This window comes from Equus przewalskii, chromosome 18 (genome assembly GCF_037783145.1).
Source record: "Equus przewalskii isolate Varuska chromosome 18, EquPr2, whole genome shotgun sequence".
Taxonomy (NCBI): Eukaryota; Metazoa; Chordata; class Mammalia; order Perissodactyla; family Equidae; genus Equus; species Equus przewalskii.
Window position 1 is genome coordinate 59,479,025 of NC_091848.1, and position 23,222 is coordinate 59,502,246.

Consider the following 23,222-nt stretch of genomic DNA (forward strand, 5'->3'; position numbering starts at 1 on the left):
ATGGAGTTTGTTCATATACAGGTAAACATGGCTATAAGTAACTCAGGGCTAAAATTTTTTTTTTTTTTTTGAGGAAGATTAGCCCTAGCTAACTACTGCCAATCTCCCTCTTTTTGCTGAGGAAGACTGGCCCTGAGCTAACATCTGTGACCATCTTCCTCCACTTTATATGTGGGACGCCTACCACAGCATGGTGCTTGCCAAGTGGTGCCATGTCCACACCCGGGATTGGAACCAGTGAACCCTGGGCCGCCGAGAAGCGGAACGTGGGCACTTAACCTCTGCGCCACTGGGCCAGCCCCAGGTCTAAAATTCTTATAAGTTTTTCTTCTTAAATTTAGACTTTGGAGATACATAGGCTTGTTTTCAAATACCAACTCCATAATTTACAAGCTATGTGATCTGGGAGATTTATTTTGAGCCTTAATTCTTAATCAAAGAAATAAAATTAAACATACCTATCTCAAAGCTTATTTCAATCATTTAATGAGATAACACGTACGATGTATAGCAGAATATCTAATATGCAGTATATATTGAAAATATTGGTTCCTAATCTGGAGGAATGTCATTCAGGTTAGTGAAGGGAGGTAAGACCCTAACTTAATGGTCAGGAACTATTAGGTTGATGAAGGTCAACCAGATATTCTTTTCTAGAAATTTGAACTAAGAAACACAGGATGCGGGGTAGGGTGTGGGTGGCAAAACTAGTTAGCACTTGGAAGTAAATCTGAAAGTTTATTATATACAGTGATTATGAAGACCATGACAGCAATGTGGAAGTTTAGCTTACACAGAACTAGATACTGAGGTGTCTAAAACCACGAGTTACCCCCACTACTTTTTAAAGTCTATGTTCTGTCACCAGTTGATCTCAGTCAGTCTGATGATTTAAACATTATCCTCATGCCAATAATTTCCAAATTTATGTCTAGACCCCTGACCTCTCCACTGAACTCCAAACTCATATATACAACAGCCTTTTTGACATATTTACTTTGCTGTTTAATAGGCATCACAAAACACTGCTGAAACAGAACTCTTGATTCTATCCTTGCACCCTCGCTCTTCTGCCAGCCTTACCCATCTTAGGAAATGCAACCACAATCTACCAGGTCATCAAGGCAAAAGTACAAGAGTGATCTGTGTTGCCAACATCATCACCTCTTCCTAGTACTATTGCAACTGCCATCGAACTAGGCTCCCTACTTTCACTCTTGCTCCCTCATGATCCATTTACTAATGCTAGAGGAGCAAAAGTGACTCTTTAAAAATATGAGACAGTATTGCCAGAGACTCACCTATGTGAATATGAAGACTGTGAATTTTGGCAACAGAAATAAAAAAATGTGTACTTCATGAATGGTCCATTATCATCCATCTCTCCCTCCAACAAACATATACAGTAAGAATGCCACGCAAAAATCCAGTATGAGACTGGGGGCCAGCCTAGTGGTGTAGTGGTTAAGTTCGTGTGCTCTTCTTCGGCAGCCAAGGGTTCACAGGTTCAGATCCTGGGCGTGGACCTGCACAGGGCTTGGCAAGCCACGCTGGGGCAGCATCCCACATACAAAATAGAGGAAGACAGGCACAGATGTTAGCTCAGGGGCAATCTTCCTCAAGCAAAAAGAGGAGGATTGGCAACAGATGTTAGCTCAGGGCCAATCTTCCTCAGAAAAAATAGCCAGTACAAGAAAATCTAATCTAAATCATTTAATAAATATCATTACCAATATTATAAAGTATTGATCAATATTATTAATAGTATTTATTAAATGAGTACAACCACTGTGTTAAGACTTTACATGCAATATCACCTTTAGTCCTCACAAAAATCCTATAAGGTAGGTAATATAATTATTTACATTTTACATATAAGGAGACTAAGTCTTACGGAAGTTAAGTAACATATTCTAAAGTCAGAGAACTAGTAAAAAGCAGAACTGAAAATCAAAATCTTAAAGGAAGCATGATAGTAGAGCATGGAGAAAGAATCCAATTTTCAATGAATAGTTGAGTTACATTTTTGGAGAACAAGAGAGTACAGGCCCACCAACTCCCACTGCTGAGGTTTCAGGCTCTCTTGAACTAGATGCTATGAGGCATAGCTGTCCTACGTTTCCTCTCCTTCTTGTGGTCTAATAGTTCAGTTCCAGGGGGAGATCCCATGCATGTGCACCATTAGAAGTCTCTTTAAGTTAAACAAAAATTAACATAACTAAATTATGACTCTTTCCAACCCCGTTGTTTTACTTAACGAGAATTCCAACATAACTTGGTTATTCACTCCCAAAGATTCCATGATTTTCACACCGCCATTCAGTGCTACATTGATAGAATTAACAAGTGATTGAAAATTAATAACTTCTATTATTGTTTTAGTTACAAGGTTCTCTGAGTCTCTGATATATTCCTAATTACATATTTTTTACACTGTGAAACAGGAGACTTCCATTAAATGTAAGTAAAGCATGTTTCTGCATATATGAAAAGATTTCCAGATATTAGAGGCTCAGTTTTCTATCTTTATTTGGTTCAAATTTTCAAAATTAAATTGAGAACCTGTGTGTGTAATATGATAATGTCCTTAGCCACCCAACATAGTCAACATTTGTTTTTTCTCCCTTTTATGTTCTCCAAATACTCTGCAACTTCAGAGATTTCCCTCCTTTTTTGGATCTTACATTTTGATCCACCAATCTGTGCATTACTGTTATCCAAATTCCTTTCAATGACTCCTTGTCAGCATTCACTTATTTTCCAAATCACTTTGCACAGTAGTCCTGCTGTATTCAATACAGTTACAGGTAAGTCCATAAGTATTTTACTTCATTACTTTTCTCATCACTCATTGGATTTTCTATACCTTTTGTTTTCGCTCCTGTACCAGGTGTCGAGGCAAATAATCCATAAACAACCTATAAATGAAAATTTGGGTCAGTTTATTCTGAGCCCAAATGTGAGGACCATGGCACGGGGCCTTCCTTCCCCAAGGATGGAAGGGCACCAAAGAAGTGGGGTGTACAGAGTGGTTATATACCCTCAAAGAGGATGTTTCACATATGATTGAAATGTCCCTTTTACAATAGTCAGGAGCCTGCTCTGTCGGCACAGTGATTAATGGACACAGCAGGTATTAGGTCTGCTGTCCTGGTGGACACAGTAGGCTGGTAGGTCTGTTGTCTCAAGCTGGGTGGTCACAGTAATCAGTTCCTAGCCTAGGGAGACTTTTCCTTAAGGAAATGCCAATGGGAGGGTAAGTTGCATCTTTATCTTAAGGGCATTTGTTCTTGCCTTTGGGACATAGCAAATGCTTAAGCAGATATGCAATGCATGCTCAACAGCCATGTCAGGCCCTTTTGGAAAAACAAAGTCAGGCCAAATTAGGTTTACACCAAATGGCTTCCTCATATACTCCAATATACCCTATTGCTTGCCATTTCTATTTGTCACAGGTTTGTGGAATTATCTGGACAAATTCTTCTCCCTTTTTATTAAGCTTTATTTTAATGCCTCCTAATCATAAGGACAATCCTGCCAAATTAATCCATTCAAGTCTTTGTGAAATGTGTCGTCTAGCTTGCCAGGAAGCCCTCTTTATGGAATTCTATGTTCTGTAATTTGCTGTCTGCATCACATATCTTCTTTTCATTCCAAAGTCATAATATTCAAATAGAGGGAACGAAAATGCCAACAGAGTCCATCAGATTTCTTCCCAGAACCTCAAAAACCTGATAGTTGTTTTCCAGCTTTGGGATAAATGCATTATCTGTATCATTTGAATTATGCTGGTGAGCAGCAGTTCAGTCAGTCCAACGGGTCAGAGCTGTCTGGATGTGCTTAAATTGTCTGATTCACTCATCAGGAATAGTTACTATCACCCATGTGCCTCTTACTAGCAGTTTCTCACTAACATTCCTAGAGAGGGGAGAATGCAAAGGGAGAACTTCCTTCTAACTACCAATTTCTAAGCCACTTCTCTATGTGCATGGATTGTCACTTCTTCAGAAGACTTATTAGGAAGATACCTGTAAAGAGATTCACATGTATTAAATAATGTTCTAAAATTTACTTTCATATTCTTTTTACAACATGGAACATTTTCTAGTTAGCAACCTTTTGACACCAACCTGCTGAAACATTAGCCCAGGAATGCAGAGGGCATGTTTCTTCATTTCCTACTGAATACTGATGCACTTAACTATGAAAAAGGCATGTTTTAAACATTTTTATCCCTCAGAGCTACCAGCAAATGATTCTTCAAAACATTTTTGATATCACACAAACCGGTTTGTATTTGCTCCTAACCTAACACTTTTCAAGTGACTCCTATTTTTTTAATTAAAACGCATTCATCTGAAAAGTCATTAGCATAATGTGTGAGAAGGTGGCAGATATTAGATTTACTGACATGGATAACAAAATGACTATTTCATTATGTATCTTTTTAAATCATTAAATTCTGTCTGTGAAGGTTAAAATAAAAAATATTCAATAAAAAGTACCAAACTCGACCCTTATTTATAAAATTTCTGCCTGCTTCCGCAGATTCATTACCATATCTTTTCATTTTAGCTCATACATTTATTTTTGCCATTAACCTTGAAATTTACCAAAAATGAGTTAAGAAAAGACTGGGAGTGCTAATGCAAGTACTGAACAGAACCAACCCTAACTTCCACGACTTCAGTGGAAATTCTTCATATACCAAACACTGTTTTCCTTCTGCCTCCTTCGAAAATATGCATTACTGAATACCTTAAATAGTTATTGCATAGACACTGAAAACTCATGCATAGTATAAATATCCAGTCTATTCCCATGTACGAATTAAACTCACTAAAATACATGGAAATTTGAACAAATGTAAGAGATATAGCATGCCCATGGATAAAAACACTCAGTATTACAAAGATACACATGATCCATCTTTTTGAAGGGCACCTTGTCAGCACATATTAAGTTTTTGTACCCTTTGATACAGCATTTCTACTATTAGAAATATGCCCTATGGAAATATATCGTAAAAACGTTCACTAAGCAGTACTTGTAATAGTGAAAAATTAGAGACAAATGAAGTATTTATAATAGGTCAATGGAAAAATTATGGTTGATCTATAGTTCAGAATATATACAGATGTTAATATAGCTCATTAATCATTCAAATCACTCAACAATTTATTCAATAAATATTTACTAACAACCTGTTATGTGCCAGACAGTGAAGGTAATGGTTCTAGATATATTTTAAGGTCGGCCTGATGGCACTTGCTAACAGTTTGGATACAGGGTATAAGAGAACGAGGAAACGGCAAATATGAGATCAGCACGAGCTGATGTAGAAAGTTGCCCACGATAGACTGTGAAGTGAGATAACATAAATCTGCATAAAAATGTGTAGACTTGGACCATTTCTATTTTAAAAGGAAGGCTTGCAAGAGAGAGATCAAGTTTTAACAGCAGTTAATTCCACGAAAGAAAGCATGAGCTAGAAGCTTTCACATTTTACTTCATGGACTTTGGAATTATTTGAGTTTTTTATTGCTGGCATGTATAGTTTTGCAACTTTTAAAACAATTTTGAAACTGCTTCACTACTGGAAAAAAGAGATGATAACATGCATGATAAGTCTTTAAATTAGAAGTAAATGTAGTTCTGATAACTGACTGGCAATTTTCAATTAATGTTAAAGGAGTTTCCAGATAAAAGTTCTCAACAGATAGTGATTTAATAATTAGAACTGTAAATCTTATACTTCATTTTTCCATGATTATAAATACTAAATTGAACATCCAAATGCTATTTCTCATTTTAAAAAATAAAATACTTGATTAGCATACAACAATGCATGGTAAACCTAACTTACATGGTATGATGGAAAAACATAGGCTATGGAAAATCTGGAAAATCCTGAACTCAAATCCTAACCCTGACACTGAATGATAGAAAGTAAGTTTAGTAACATCCCTACCATGTACTATTGAATGCGCTCAGTGGTGCTTATCAGGCCATTCAACACAAGGCTCAGACCACAACTAGCTCACTCTCTTGTCTGGATGTGTATATCTGGGGATGCTAAATGACTATGGTGTAGCATCCTGGTATAGCATAGAGCAATGGGACAAGTACCCAGCTTGGGTGAAGAGAAGGATTAACTTCTCCAAGAACCCTAGGTGTCAGGATTATGCCTATCCACCTTCTCTGCCCTCAACTTGAACCAAGTAAACCACAGTTTCTAGGTGGCTGAGAAACAGTAAGTTGACTCTTCTCTCTAACTCTTATATTTCTTCCTCCTCAGAGACTACACTACTTTTCATGACCACCAAGGTCATAGAGATCTTTTCTTTTTCTGAATTGCCGTAAACGTATGGACTATGCATTTACTATAATAGACTCAGTGAATTGTTTTCCATTTTTGTAAGTAAAGAAACGAGTTGCATGATACAACCTGGAAATTTCAATCAAAAGATGTGATGTTAACCATGGCTTCAACACTTTGATTTGAGTAAATTTAAGTTATTTACTTAAACTTATCTAATCTTCAAATTCTATATCTGTACAATAAAGAACATTGAATGACTTGACAGAACTGATATGAGGATATCTCCAAAAGCAAAGATATTTGATAAACTACAAAATAAGACATTATATAAAACCGAATTATGATGATCTGTAGAGTTTACAGTCTATTAGATGACAGGCATCTTAATGTCAGGGATTGTCTCTTAAATACTTGAATTCTCTCAGCAAAGAATGCTGTGCCTTTTTACTAGCAGGTATCAATAACTGAGTAGCTAGTAATGAGTACTTTGTAATATTACTGATTTATCAAATAAGCTTATCTTCATTAAAAATAAAAGATAAAACTAAAGAGGGCACACTTTGATTTCTTTATTTCACAAATATGAGATAAAGTATATTAGAACAGGGAATTAAATCAAGTGATACATAAAACGCAATGCAGGATAGAAAAATAGATGTTATGGGACTAGTATCTGGCTGTAAGACAAATATTGACCATGCTGGAGAAAATCTGCCTTCTACCAGAGAATTTCTCAGTTAATTTTTTTCTCAAAAATGAGATCTGAGGGGCTGGCCCCGTGGCCCAGTGGTTAAGTTCCTGCGCTCTGCTGCAGGCGGCCCAGTGTTTTGTTGGTTGGAATCCTGGGCGCGGACATGGCACTGCTCATCAAGCCACGCTGAGGCAGCGTCCCACATGCCACAACTAGAAGGACCCACAATGAAGAATATACAGCTCTGTACTGGGGGGCTTTGGGGAGAAAAAGGAAAAAAATAAAATCTTTAAAAAAAAATGAGATCTGAAACAGTGAAGCAATTAAAGAATAAGAAATGAACTTTTTTCACTATCATGATGCCACTTCCAACACTGAATATCAGTTCTTAACTAAATAAAAAGCCAAGAAGTCAACACTAAAATATACTTTATAACCAAGGAACAGTAAAAGAATAAAAAATAAATGTGGTATAAATTATAACAAAATTATAGTTAAGTACCACCACCTCTCTTAAATCACTAATTCCAATGTAAAATACGTCAACGTGTAATAGTGAAGAACTAGCTAGACATCATAGACATTGGCAGAAAATTAATATATCACCATGTCCTAGAGAGAGTAAGTTTAAGAGTAGAGGAAAAACAGAGGATAAAGTGGTGAAAACACAGACATTTGAATAGCAGGGAGAGAACAAAAAAAAATACAGTTTAAAATCCTATTTGCATTAAGTTAAACATTTCAGGAATAAAATTAATTCCAAATATTCTTTGTTCCTCCCCTTTTAATGTTTTTTAGTCACTAAAATTGTTACCTATTTTAACTTTATATCATTCTCTTGCAATTTCTATTAATTATAGAGGTTTAATTTCATGTACTAATAGATAACATTATTTAGCATATTATACGCCCTTTTCATAAAATCTCATTTAATTCTCAAAATAATCCCATGAAGTCATTAATTATTATTAACCTAACTTTATAAATAAAGAAACTGACGCACAGAGTGGTTAGGTTCCGAAGTTCCACAGCCAATAAATGACAGAGAAGAGATTTGAACCATGCCATAGCCCATCTTGTCATCAGGTATATTATACTCCCTTTCTAGATACTTCAGACCTTTTAGTTCTAGTAGCTACTTTTGTTTTATGTTATCATTTTCATTTTAATAATTTCAATTAAATCCTATATTAGAATTAAATTTAAAAGAAGTGAAAAACTACCTACAACTCCTTCTTTATCAATGAGTAACCTGGCCAGACTCTCACTTACCTTCGACCTGGAATATGCCTATGAATAAGCTGCAGTGTTCTTCGTTTTGAATTAACAATCAAGTGCAACAGACACAATAACACCAAGGCTTCATCTAAAACCACACTTGTTTAGTGTTATGAAAGGATAGGGTACACAACAAAAGCCATACACTGCAACAGGCAAGAGCAGAGCAGAAGACTCCAAGACAGGGCTTCCAAATGTCCCCTCCACTCAGAATTTATGATACACAGAGTCGAAAGGGCAATGGAGGCTGGGTGCAGAGAGCCTCATTTCAGGAAACACCTCAGCTCTGGGGCCCCTTAAGCCTTTGTATCTTGCTCCAATTCTCTGGTGTATCAATACTGGTTAATTATTACCCAGTAAGCCATCTTGACAATTAGGTATAGGTGTTTGGTTTAATAAAAACCTGGCCAGATTCTCATCAATATTGGATCAAGTATACATCTATAAATTCCTTGAATTTGTGGTGCAAGGAAGCATGTCTGAAAACAGAGAAAAAAAAATCACTAACTAGATATTAATACTTTCCTTCCACCATGAATCTATATTATAATATGAAATGTCTTTAATTAATTTTTATTAAAATGTAATTACATTTTAAATACTTGTTGGCATTTTTTCTTAAAATTGATTTTAAATATCTAATATCTCTTCTCCTAACTTTAAGGGAAAGAAAGTAACATCAATAAGATTTGCTCTATCTTCCTAGAGCTTAAAGAATGCACTGATCCATAAGTTTTGAAATATATTTTAAAATATATAAAATTACACAAAGGTCAGACATGAACTGTAACAGAAAAGAGATTGAGTAGTCACAAAGAATTTCAGTTTCTTTTATGTGGTAGTTGATAAGCAATAACAGAAGGTTTCCTTGGTGACTTATAGGACAGACAAAGCATATAAAGTGTAGATGAAAACAGTGGATCTTTTAAGCAGTCCAATTTTTAAATGCGGATATCTATTTTAAGAAACAAAGAAAGTACACTTTACCAAAGTGAAAACAAAAATCACAATTTTTGCTCTTGTACTTATTTAAAAGTGTGAGGGGAAAATAATCCATCAAAAACATGTACAGATTTCCATTTTTTAAAATCACATGGAGAATTTTACTGAGAAAATGCTGATTTACTATAGTTTTGCCATAATTTGGGGGTCTGATATTATTTCCTGTGCATCAGAACCGTAATGGTTTTAACTATAGCAAATTTGCTCTCCTTCACTTTTCTGTGGCCTTTAAGATATATTTAAAGTTTTTGGGGCCGGCCTGGTGTCACAGCAGTTAAGTGCGCACATCCCACTTTGGCGGCCCAAGGTTCACGGGTTCGGATCCTGGGTGCAGACATGGCACCACTCATCAAGCCATGCTGTAGTGGGCGTCCAACATATAGAAAGTAGAGGAAGATGGGCACAGATGTTAGCTCAGGGCCAGTCTTCCTCAGAAAAAGAGGAAGATCGGTAGCAGTTAGCTCAGGGCTAATCTTCCTCAAAAAAAAGAAAAAAAGATATATTTAAAGTTTTCAACTTCACTCTATCAATTTTACTGGTAATTATAGATTCATATAATAGTCACCACTTTATTATGGATCTAAATCCATAATTACTGTTTTGCACTGCATTAAATGCTTTACGCTTATTTTTTTACTTAACACTAAAAAAATCTATAAAGGTAAGTAATATAATTTTAGTTCTTTTACAGATAAGGAAAGTACATAGGGAACTGTTAAATGTTCTGACCAAAGTCATACAGGTCTGTATTTTTATTTTTTCAGGCTAGGAATATATGCTCCTTATTAGAACATAAATTGGGAACCTTTCCTAACTCCAATATCTGGCTTACACAACTTTTGTTAGTCTTGGTCATATACAAGTGAGATGCTCATTCAATTTGTTCAGATATGCAATTCAGACAAGAAAGGGTGAATGAAAATGACTTCATTTCAGGGAACTCATCAGCTCTGGGGCTCCATACTGGACAGCATAGGTCTACAAAAGTAAATAGACTATTGGAGGGATGGTAATTATGGAATCATAAATCTACGTGGGAAATTATTTCATTAATCCAGGGAAAGATGATGGTATTATGGACCAGAGTGGAAACAATAATGGTGTTAAAAGGCAATCAAATTCTGAATACATGTTTAAGCCACAGAAATTTGCTGTAGAATCGATTATAAAATTTGAGAAACGGTGAAATCAAGTATAACTCTAAATTTTTGTCTGGAGTTACTGGAATGCTAGAACTTCTCCTTTGCAAAACGGTGATGACTGTGGAGGGAGCAGGTTGAGGTGGTGGACAAAGAGTTCAGATCTGGATATGTGACGTAAGATTCCTGACAGATATCCATTCTGGATAGACAAGTCTGAGTTCAGAGAAGTCCACGCTGAAATGTAAATTGAGGATTCATTAACATATTTAAAGTCTTGAGATTGAATAAGACCATATGGATCAAATGGCAATGTAAGAGTCAAATTACTGATCTCTGGAGGAGAAACTAGCCAAGGAAATGGAAAAGGAAAAAGAACAAACAAAATAAAGTGATGTTATGGAAGCCAAGCGATACAACTGTTTCAAAGAACAGGTAGCTATTATATGTGATAAATGCTCATAATTCAAGTGAGATGAAGGCTGAAAATGAACTTCTAAATTTGACACTGTAAGTGTTATAGGTGATCTTGAGTTGTTTGGGCAGAGCAGTTGGACAAAAGTCTAATTGGAGTGATTCTGTGAGATAAGATGGGAAGTACAGACAGCTCTTTCACAGTGAGGTAATAGAGACAACAGAGAGATAATTTTTCAACGGATTTTATAGAAAAACGTGTAGTAGTTGGAAAGAGATAAACATATTGCAGCATATTTATATGCTGATATATAAAATACAATTGATTATGCATTAGGGTAAAACTCAATATCAGAGAAAAAACATATATCACTAATTGCATAATTAATCTTTCTTACATTTCAATGACAATTTCCAAAATCTTATATTCATTTTCTTTATCACCTTTATTTTCAGTTAATAGATAATATTTACAGTTTCTTCTCCAGGAAAATATAGGCTGCTAGCTTGTCTTTCACGTACAATTTTTAATATGATTGCACGTGTCTGTATATATGTGTTTATATATACATGCAAACAGATACATACACATCTGTTTACACGTGTACATGTGCACACATACACATATCTGTGTGTGTGTATATACATGTATACATACATACACATATATAGACATAGATATAGTCCCTATCATGAGACAAAATGAGAGGGCTGAACTAAATTATCTCTCAGTCCCCAGACTGCTTCTAAGGGACTATCATCCTTTCTTACAGCCTCTTTGAGACTGGCTTCATCCATTGGGAGCAGTTGTTTGGAGAGCTATTAGCTTATCTGCACTTGCTACTATGAACTACTGAAGGTGATCTCTTTATGATCCTTCTCACTGAAAAAAAAAAAATTGTTTAACACAATAATTCAAATTATTTACTGATTAACAACATAAAGAAGTTCCTTTTTCTCAATCTCAACCTGTTAGAAAATTTTGTTCCTTAGTCTATTTTTCCCTTAACAATTGCTGCCTTGTCTTTTTTCAGTTTTGCTGATCCATACCATACCTACTGAACTTGCAGCAGACAGATTTGTCTCATAAAAAGCAAAGAACCCTACATTATTATTTATTTTATGTTTAAATAAAGCTGATAACTGGAAATTCAGTCTCATTGACTATATACTGAATGGAAGATGAAAACGTTAGGATTTTACAATACAATTTGGACCACCATTCTAATTCTATTCAAATGAGCATTGTCTTAGGCCACTAAGAAAAGAGACTAGCAACATAAACCAAATTTGCTTTACAGTTTCCAGGCAGATGTACTCATAAATGCTTTTGAATTAACACAAAATGTTAGGAATCTATGGCCTATTTTCAAATAAGTCAATAAAGCACTTCTTTAAAGGCCAAGTATTTGTTTGTTTTTAACACCTGATTTTCTATACTGAATTCTATCAACAAACTTTCTAAGTAATTAATATGTGAAAATTAATTTATTAGATCTTGTAGGAGACAGAAGCATAAGTGGTCGATTGAGATATGATCATGTCTCTCAAGGAGCTTACAATTTAATGCTAAGGAAAGAAAAAGAAGAATAAAAAAACACATTCCCTAGAAACAATAATTATAATACAAGGAAAATGTGTAAGGGTATAAATCAAGTATAGACTACTGTATATATTTCTGTTGAAAAGTTACCAAGAGAATTATAAGCAGAGGGCTGTCCTAAACTTTAGAGGACCCGCACTTTTATTAAGTGAACATCTGGATATATGTTAGTTAACGTCAGCTCTTCTACACATGCAAAGATAATTCCTACTTCTTGTGCACCTATTATTTTAGAATTAAAAATGTCAGGGATATTATTTATTGCTTTTCTTAGATCTTTTATTTAAAAATTAACTTCACTTATTTCTTCTTTAATTATGTTCCTATAGTCAAAGTTAAATTATTTTTTTAATTCTTCATGGTTATATATTGATTATAGCTAGGCAATTATATCTTAAAAAGTCTTGACTGCGTTTTTTTTAAATACATTATTTATACTCATAATTATTATGTGCAACTTCTATTCACAGAATTACTATCACCCCTCTTTATTGCAACGCATTTCAATATTCTGAGTGGAGATTCATTGTACTTTCAAATTATACAAAATCTGAAATTTAAGTTTTGAGATTAGTCTTAGGAAGAAAAAAGGCCCTTTTAAGGTTATTTAGCTAAGTACTGATCCGTTTCTCCAGAGCCCTCCCAGGTATAGAGAAATAACAACATTGGATAAATGTTTATTACCTTCACTTAAAATCAATAGCAATAATAGATGTTTTCTTGAGCTTGAGGTATAGGAAAAAAGAGCACTACAGAAACTACCAGCTGCCATTTATGTAGTATACACAGAAGAGCTTGACAAAGTTGATAAAATTTTTATAATAATATAACTTCATACTCTATCATTATAATGGATTAATAGCAGCTTAAGTTTGTATAAAATAGAACCGTGACATTTCTTAATTAGCTAACTTTGTATGCTTTAAAGCCATTACATTTCAAAAATATTTTTGAGAGTCCAGATGTTTGTCATTGATATTTTAAAAAAAATAACAAGAAATAAATGTTATCTTCAAGCTGAAAACACAGACTTTTTAACATACTTAACTCTGGTGTCTAAAAAGACAAAATGTCATAGAAAAATAATCTTTCTACTTAAAAATATATACTATTAATGAAAATGTTGTTTTCCTAGAAACTTTTCCAACCTGGCTCCTATGGAGCTGCAGCATGCACATCCAGAGGAGAGGGAACATCAGGGTCTGGTGAGGCGGCCTCTTCGGTGCCTTCTTGAATTTTCCCCCCTTTTTAGCAGTGTTGAAAATAGGTCTGGAAAAGCATAGGAAAGCTATATCAAATTTTCCTTAGGAGGTTTTTTCCATACTGTTTTAGCAACGTTGCCTAGTGAAGGCATTATATGATATGACACTACGTATTCATTTTTACTGAGTCCTCCTATGTAAAATTAACAATATACTTGAGATACATATAATTACATTGTATCATTGTATTAACTCAAATCAGGCTATATTTGAAAATATACATGTGTGAGTCAGATCAGAAGCATCTTACAACTACACATATGCAAAAATGATTTCTAAGGAACACTGAACTATTTAGGATGGTACTGTTTCCATAAAATAAAATATGATGCTTCAGAATAATCTAAGACTTTTGAAGTGCTATCTTTGTAAGCTGGAAATCAAAAATATTTGAATATTATATGCTGTTATATAGTCTAGAAAAAATGAAATGCATTGTTTAATAAGGATAAATAAAAATTATTTCCATGTGCACTTCACAGTATAGTTTTATATATATATGTCATATAATTATATGTCAGTGTTTACCAAAAATGAAAATATCACTACTTACATTTCTAATTTTGAATGGAAAAGCAAGACTGTATGTTGGCAGATATATATCATCCTTAATTTTCTCAAATGATCAGTGTAATTAGTTACAATATAAAAAATATATTTTTACTTGATTTTTCCCCAGTATCGACTATCTAACATGCAGTAAAATTATTAATAATTTAGTTACAATTGTTTTATAAAATCCATAAAAATGCTATTAATGTGAGTATTGCCTTCAGGTTTAGTGAAAATGAACATAGTAACAAATACTTCAAGAAGAGAGGTTGCTAAAACAGTAAGCACTAATGGAAATGCTCTCAATGTTACCGGATTGTTTAAACTCATACAGACTTGGTTGGACATTACAGAACCAATATTATCTGAATACCTACATTACAACTGAAAGTAGATATAAAAGATACATGGTATCATTATTATTTACAGTGCTATTACATAAAAAACAGGTAATGAAGACTAAGTTTTATAATACTAGGGGCAAAGACAATATTAAAGCTATCGTTTTTACAGGACTTTTTTTAACCTATGTTTTCATGGATTGATGGTCCTTCAGGAAAAGACATTTGAATTTTGTGAATCCCTTATAGTACTTAATTTGTTAATACTTATTTCAATTTCATGTGTCTATCTAATTACTCATTCTTAAATTTATACCTTTATCTAAACTTCACTAATACTTGAAACACTGTAAAATAATATAAATACTATAAACTCATTTTTACAAATATTCCTATACTCACAATATGACTACAAGAGTTATACATACAGACAGTAAAATTATAGTTACTCAACATGTAGTTTGCTTAATAAAACATAAAATCAGTAGAAATATCTATTTCTGCTTGACATATTTTACATAATTATTCTAGAAATCTATATTTGGTCTTTTCAAAGCCACATTAAAACAGGAAAATATATTTCACATTTTGGAAGGGAAACTATTAATAACTTATTTTAGCATGAACAGTACAATATTCTGAGAAAAAATTAATCTGGGATTTAACAACAGAAACTTTTAAGGTGAAGGTGTTCACCAACATGATATTGCAGACATTTAAAGAAAATAATTTAACGCTGAACAATCAGAAAACCTGCTGAATTGAAAGTATGCTCAGAGACAGCTGGTTGTGACAAAAAGCCTACAAAATAGAAGTTGGGATGTCTTAAAGATCAGTTGTAACATAAGCAAATGAAATCCTTCCAATTTATCTACAAAACTAAGTTGACAAGAGTTCATGAAGGATTCAATGTTAAAATATATCTTTTAAGTTTGAAGATGTCAAAGTTAAAACATGCAATTACAGTAAAATTAGTTTGATTTTCATAAGTTTCTGGCCAACAGGTTGTCACTTTGCACAAGCAAGCAGAATTCCAAAGACTGAAAAGAGCAGACTGTGAAAGAAAAAAAAAAAACAGGGAAAGGTTTGCTGCTGAACAAAAGCACAGTCCAAGAGAAACCTTTTCAAAGATGACAGACAAATCAGGCATATTATACAGGTGAAATCAGCAAAACCTCATTTTCCACAATTTAGCAGTTAAATATAGCGTTCACAAGCCGCAGGTGCTATAACAGGAGAAAAACGGTAAATTCCTTTTTCTCTTTGGAAGAGTATATCAAATGATTAGACAGATGTACATATATATATGTACTAGTTGATACTAGCAAAATTTTAAATATCAAATTATTTTAGCCAATTTAAGGCAGTATCTTATAAGAAACGGACTATAAAACTTCAGTTGAAAGGAAGGAAGGTGGAATTTTCTAAGGCTATTGGATACTTGGGTATTAAGATGAGTAAGCAAATTAAGAGAATGCTAGCAAGCTCATAAACACTGTTGATTAAAAACTTCACTACAGAATAAAATAAAGACTAATACAATTAGCTGGTTATTATAAGTGTTTTAAAGTTCCTAGTGAGTGTCTAGTTAGCTCACACGGTAATAGAGAACCAACAGAAGACAATGGGTAATGTTACACTGAGGAACCGAGACCACCCTGAACTTAACAGGGGCACACAGAATAATTCTGCATAGCAACAGGAAGAGAGGAAAACAAGACAATAACCAAAAAAGGATTCTTTGGTGAAATAAATTTTGGAAAATCTGAGATAACGAACTTTAAATTTTGTGTGTGTATTTGTGTTGGATTGTTTATTTTTATAATTGAAAAATATTTCAGAGTCTTTAAATAAAATTCCACTTTAACTTAGGAATTCCTATCAAGAGTGGTATGCTATGTGACCCTATTTTTGGTGAAAAACGCCATGGGACATCTCCCTCCAGTGTACATTTTAAGGAACATTAGCCTGCAGTGAAAAATTCAATGTGTGACAACGGGAGTGGCTATGGTAGAAAAATGACAGAGTTTTCAGTTGAGTTGCCATTAAAAACACAAGGAGTCTCAGGGTAAATTTCCAAATCCAACTCAGTGCACATATTCTAAGTGCAGGGGAAAGAGGTGATCAAAGTGCCTGCTGATTTTGAGATGCTTTCAGGTGTAAATTGAACTAGGTCCTTAAGTCTGGGAGATGAAAGGACACTAATCCACATCTCCTCCTCCTGTCCCCATTAGCAGTCTACAGGTAGGGTGCAACACTACTACTGGAACACTGGGACTTTCCTACTCCAGATGCTCCATCCTAGATAGATAACTCCAGCGCACTCTTGGTGAAGTAATGGCTTTTCTGACCTAAAAATAAAGCAAAACAAGCTCTAAGATTAAATTTCATTTAGTTGTATGGCATGATATTAAAGATATGCAAAACTTCCCAGAAAAGAAGAAATTAAATAAAAATATCTACATATCATTTTGGCAGAAGGTCAAAGTAACATGAAGCCATGATAGGATGACAAGCAGGAGGAAGGAGATGTTACTATCAGATGTTAGTTATTTTAAAAGACTGTTGAAAAAACTAACTAGGATATTTTCAGCTTCTGATAATGGCAGAATAGCTTACGTTGCACTAAGTCTTCTGCTAATAATAGGAGAAAACTCTGGAGAGGGAGGATGAAGAAACTGGAAGAGGCGAAGACTGGTAGAAGCTAAAGGAGATAAGAACCTTGAAAGAAAAGTGATCAGCCTGGCGGAGTCCCTCATTCTGGAAGACCTATCCACAGTGAGGACACTCTTCTGACTATAACGTAGGGTGTGGGGTGGCTGGAGGGGGAGAGGAAGAGCTGCAGTGTATTGCCCTCCTACTGAGGAACCAGAGGGTGGACTTTTCAGCTTTCAGAGCAGCTGGAAAGTGGGTTGGGGTGCGGCTGTGGAGAGCCAGAGAAGGAGAAGTCCAAAAGCTGCATGTACACACCCCTCAACACTTAGCTGACTCTAAAAGTGGTCCTGTGCTGGGCAAGACTAAAAACAGTCAGAGGGAAATAGCTGAAAGCCTGGAAGAGCTTAGTGGGGATTTGAGCAGCTGCGTGCCTCCAGGGAGGTAAGTTGGCAGTCAAGTCCCAACAAATTCGGAGCTTTGTAAAAACTGGCTTTCCATGGAAATACCAGTAAAGCTATGCATTGGGAACAAGGACCTTGCCTCCAGACTAAAAGACTGTCTCCACAACTAAATACAAAACCATAAGAGACTGAAATATCCCGAACAGAGCCTAAAAACAAGCCTCCAAAAAATGAAGGAGATCTATGAGTAATTTAACTGCCTGCTAGAAGAAAACTAAAGTTTTTAGAGAAAAATTACAATATCCTGTTTCTAAAATACATCATCAATAATATCCAGTATACAATAAAAATTTACTGAACACATGAATAAACAGGAAAATGTGACCAGTATCAAGAGGAAAATCTGTGAATCAAACACAAATAGACAAACCAGATGTTGAACTTAGTGGAGAGGACAAATAGTTATGATAAATCTGTTAAAGAATCTACAAGAAAAGATGACTATAATGAATGAGGATATAAAGAATTTCAGGAAAGACATAAAAACTGCAAAACAAAGCAAAGCAACCAAGAAGAAATTCTGGAACTGAACAATACAACAGCTGAAATAAAAAAGCCATTGGATGATATTAAAAGCACACTGGACAAAACAGAAAAAAGAATCAGTGAACCTCAAACACAGGTTAATAGAAATCACCCACACTGAAGTATAAAGAGAAAAAAAAAGATTGAAAAAAAAATGGAATAGAACCTCAGTAACCTGAGGCCAGTAAGAAGACGACTTGCACATGGTTTTGGAGCCCCAGATAGAAAGGAGAGAGAGACTGGGGCAGAAATATTATTTGAAAAAGACGACAAAAATTTTTCTAAATTTCACCACAGAGAAACCCACAGATTCAGAAAGCTCAGCAAATTCCAGGAAAAACAAATAAAAAGAAAACTATTGCTTCTTTTTTAAATTATGAACTTAGGAGATTTTAATTATAGACATCATGTGTTTGTTATGAAACCAAACTGAAAACAAATATATAAAGTATTTTATAAATGGTCACAAAAGCAGTAAAGTTGTTGGAAAAGTAGCTTGTTCCTGAATTAACAAGAGCATTAAATTCTGGAAAATATTAGAAATCTGAGTTATTTCAAAGTCAAGGGCATCAAATTAAAAATATAATAACAACATTAAAGTACTCCTTGAAAAGTTTAAATATTACAACTGACCAAAGGATGTTCATGAGGTGTCTTCTGTTTCCTTTTTGCTTTGTACATTTTATAAATACACTACTAAAATGTCATTGTTGGCATTATGCTATTCCTCTTTTAGGGTTGGTTATAAATACTGCATTTTTTTTCTTAGTGTGACAGAGTAGGATGAAGAAATAGGATCTAACTCATAGGATGAAATATTTAGCTAATGATCATTAAAATTGTATCAAGGACTGAAGTTCAAAGACACACATGGGAAACATCTAGAAAGCAAGGGCCACAGAAAAAGCAAGGGCCATAGTAAAAAGCAAGATCAGACAATTTACACAAAAGACATGCCAATGGTCAATTCCAATGACCAACTTGCACACAAAGTACTACAAATCAAAACACTTTTAGCCTTTTAAATTGGCTAATATAATAAAACCCAATATTAAAGCTACACATTAAGTTCCAAAAAAATCAACTGAGTAAAATGCAGGGTTGCATCACTGACAAGTTTATAAAATGACAAGGGTGAGCTTGCTGTATAAATGGGAACCATGTGGCAAGTACATAATATACACATTTGCATTATTTCAAGCAATCTTACTTGCAGAATTTTACACTATTAAAAAAATTACTAGATTTGCTGAAGCAGATTCTTATATGGTGCTGACAGAAGTGTAACTATTAATTTCATGCTCACTATTTGCCAAGTAATTTTTGGATACTTAGCATAGTCATAAGCAAAGCACATAAAAATCTCTTCCCTTGTACAACTTACTCCTAGCAACGATTGGTATCAAAAACCTTAGAATTTTGCAGATTACTTGATGTAAATAAAATTTACTTTTAAGGCTTATTGAGGGGAATATTTTAAATTATTATTGATCCTTACGGAGTTCATGTGGTTGGCTGTAGATCCTTATTTTGCAGAAGTTCTTTCCTCGAAAAAAATCACTTACATAAATTCAGCTAACTGCTTCAATACCAAACTATCAGCAAGGTCGCATGTTTGTGTGAATGTTGACGTGGTATGTATGGGAAAGGAAAATACTATAATATTCAGATATTTGTAAAAGTATTAGTAAGTAATATGATTTTTTATGTAAGAAACTTGTTTTCTAAGTTTTTAAAATATGATGTCACTTTCAGAGGCTTTTTCATCAACTGTTATAAAAAATTTTGTCATAAATCGTTATAGGAAGAAACATAGGAACAAAGTCATTCTTACAAATAATGACAACTGTTGTCTGGCCGCTTCCTGTTTCATGACAGGATGATCATCAAAGTACTGTTACGGAAGCCCAAAATGGAAACAGATATCCACATTCTGTCCCTTCTCTTTGACTCCTCCATCCAGAACTAATTGTTTCACACACAACTTTCCTTCAATTTCAAACTTCATCATAAACTTTCTCTGTACTCCTTTAATTTCATATTACATTCTGTTCCAAAAAACTTTCATATGTTCTAAATTGCTTTGTACTTTCATAATGATCTGCAACTTGATCCTAACTCTTTCCTGTTTTTCCCACTTCTTGCAAGGTGCTAATGAAACCATAGAATTACAAGGCAATTCTATTATAACACACAAATTTCATTTGGGGACATTTGGAAATAAAGTAGAGCGAGAGAAATCCTAAGAAGCTGGACTATTTGCTATCTAGATATTTGTGGCAAAGTCTACATTTTAAAAGTAAGAAAATATTTAAGTTTTCACAAACATTTTTAGTTAAATTTACTAATACATGAACAACAAAGGAAGGTCTGTAACTTTTGAAACTAGGAGATTCAAGAATTACATATATCATTAGTAGAAGGGAGATGTACTAAGGCAATTTAATTTCCTCCTCAATACCAGAGATTAATTCTTTTGAATATCTATCACTTTTTTCATTATTTCTAATTTGTGTGGTTAAGTAATATGAAATATGTTAAATACTAGGAAGAAAGTTATCCCTTTATAGGCTTTCAATAAAGTAGTAAAATGCAAAAGAAAGGCTGGATAATTGAAGTGTATTCTCTAACAGTTTTTTAACTATTTTATTTTGAAAATTTTCCTTCAAAATAGGAAAGGCTACAAAAAGATATAAAGTTGGCTGGGCTGCATCATTTAGATTTAATTACAAATACCGTATTATATTTTTTTATCATCTTAATTATTTTAATAGTAAATTTTAGATATCATATTTTAATTATAAAGTGTCCTACATAATCATAATACCATATCATACCTAATAAAATTGAAACTGATTCTTTAATGTTACCTAAAAATGTAGTCCATTTTCAAATTTGCCTACATAGCTCAACAAGGCCTACATTATGCATTTGGTTGTCTCTCTTTTTTTAACCTGAACAATTCTTTTCCCCAAATATCTCACTTAGTGATTTTAACATACTTTGACAATCTTTGCTGAATTAATTATTCCATTACATTTTTAAAAATGGTGATTTTCTAATTCTATCATTCCTTCTTTATTTAGTAGGAGGCATTTTTCTGTTACACAAAGCTGTCTCACATAAAAGGAGACCATCTGGTGACCCAAGATGGAGGTCCTATCAGACATGAGTATAAATGCCTAATTCTTCTCTTTAATTGCAAATTTTCTGAGTAAGGATTTGTTAGTAACAGCTATCATCAAATATAAGGCTTTTTTATTTAAGCTTTCTCTCTCTTTCTCTCTCCCCCTCTTTTTTGAACATCAAGGTAGACCAATGGATTTTAATACACTTAATATACTTCAGTCAACGTCAGTCATTATTCTTTCTGATGCTTAAATTTTCACAATTTTGGCCAATAGAAGCTCCATCAAACTGGCTTCTATGTTATCACAAATACACGCATAGTGCATTAAAAGTTATGACTTTTTTATGAATTTCAAAACCATCTCTGGAATTTAATTTATTTAGTTTTATTTAGTTATTCTAATTGAAGAGATTTATGGGGGCACTGAGAGATTAGCCGTTGCCAATTGACAATCATGAATATTTTAACAACCTATATGAGAAAAACAACCATGATAAAAATGCATGATTTTAAAAATACGTTTAATTTTTCTGGATATTTTTTAAGTTTTAAAAAATTTAACCAAACATAAATGTACTTGAAAAGATAATATAATAATAAATACAAAGAGTAAACATGTAAAATGATTTATGTACTTAACTAATATGTTCCTCTATTTGTGTATGATCCGGAAAAGAAAAACAAGTGCCTACTGATTTTTAATTATCACATGATTTTAATCACTTTTAGAAAGTAACATGTTCTCATTGTAGTGCTACTCATGAAGAAAATAAAAATCACATATAACAATGTCACCACTGAGTTTTTATTACATGTATTTTGCTAACTATTTTTCTAGATAAAGTTATATGTATAATCTTTAGTCTTAAAGCAAAACATAATTAGTCTAGACAAAGACAGTATTGTTGAACATCTGCACTAGAATTAACTTACTTTTCTTACATAGTTAATTAATGGCCTTAAAGAATTATGGGCAGAAGATGGCTTAAATTTAATGCCTTTTGGTAATCCATAAAGTTCTGGATTAAATAAAACTTTCTTCCTCTTAAAGGCTACATAAACTACTGTCTCAAATTCTACTCAAAACTGGAACAAATTATTTTTCTACAATGTCTGTAAGTTTTCATTATTTAAATTTTCATTGGAGAGAACAAGAAATTTTATTTAAGTTGAAACTATTTTATGGTGCTATTTTTATTTTTGAAAAATGGGGGTCTTGGGGCTTGCCCGGTGGCACAGTGGTTAAGTTTGCACGTTTCACCTTCACGGCCTGGGGTTCGCTGGTTTGGATCCCAGGTGCGGACATGGCACTGCCTGGCAAGCCATGTTGTGGCAGGCGTCCCACATATAAAGTAGAGGAAGATGGGCACAGATGTTGACTCAGAGCCAGTCTTCCTCAGCAAAAAGAGGAGGATGGGCAGCAGATGTTAGCTCAGGGCTAATCTTTCTCAAAAAAGAAAAATGGGGTTCTTCCAGAAGACATATGGAAGTACACACACACATAAATATACATCCTAAAATTTATATACAAACTAAAATATAACATATTAAAAATATACACCCATATAGAAAGTTCTCCTAAAAGGTTTCTGGAATAATTAAATTGCAAAAGAAATGTATACATATCAACACAAGGATAGTTTATCTAAGTGGCAATATGTCTGCAGTTGGTTGGCTGGTTTGTATAAACACAACTTATTTGACCAGGAGCTCAACTGACTCTAGCTTTTAAGAACTCCTGCAGAGCAGGTCTTTGGCACTACACAAGCATTCAGTAATTATAGTGTTTATTGAATAAATGAATAAACAAGGGCATGTTTTCATTTTCTTCAATATTTTCTGCTACT

At 33.8% G+C, this 23,222-nt stretch overlaps 1 protein-coding gene across 11 annotated transcripts in view; it reads right to left on the bottom strand.

Annotated features, from left to right (window-relative positions):
- Positions 1 to 23,222, bottom strand: part of EPHA6 (EPH receptor A6) — a 779,380-nt gene that overhangs the window by 650,334 nt on the left and 105,824 nt on the right. For 3 of the 11 annotated variants that reach the window (XM_070582917.1, XM_070582914.1, XM_070582910.1), the window contains exon 3: positions 13,598 to 13,718. The exons of the other annotated variants lie outside the window; for them this stretch is intronic. In XM_070582917.1, the coding sequence (XP_070439018.1) occupies positions 13,598 to 13,718 (121 nt within the window). The remainder of the gene's footprint in view (positions 1 to 13,597; positions 13,719 to 23,222) is intronic. 11 annotated transcript variants of the gene reach the window in all.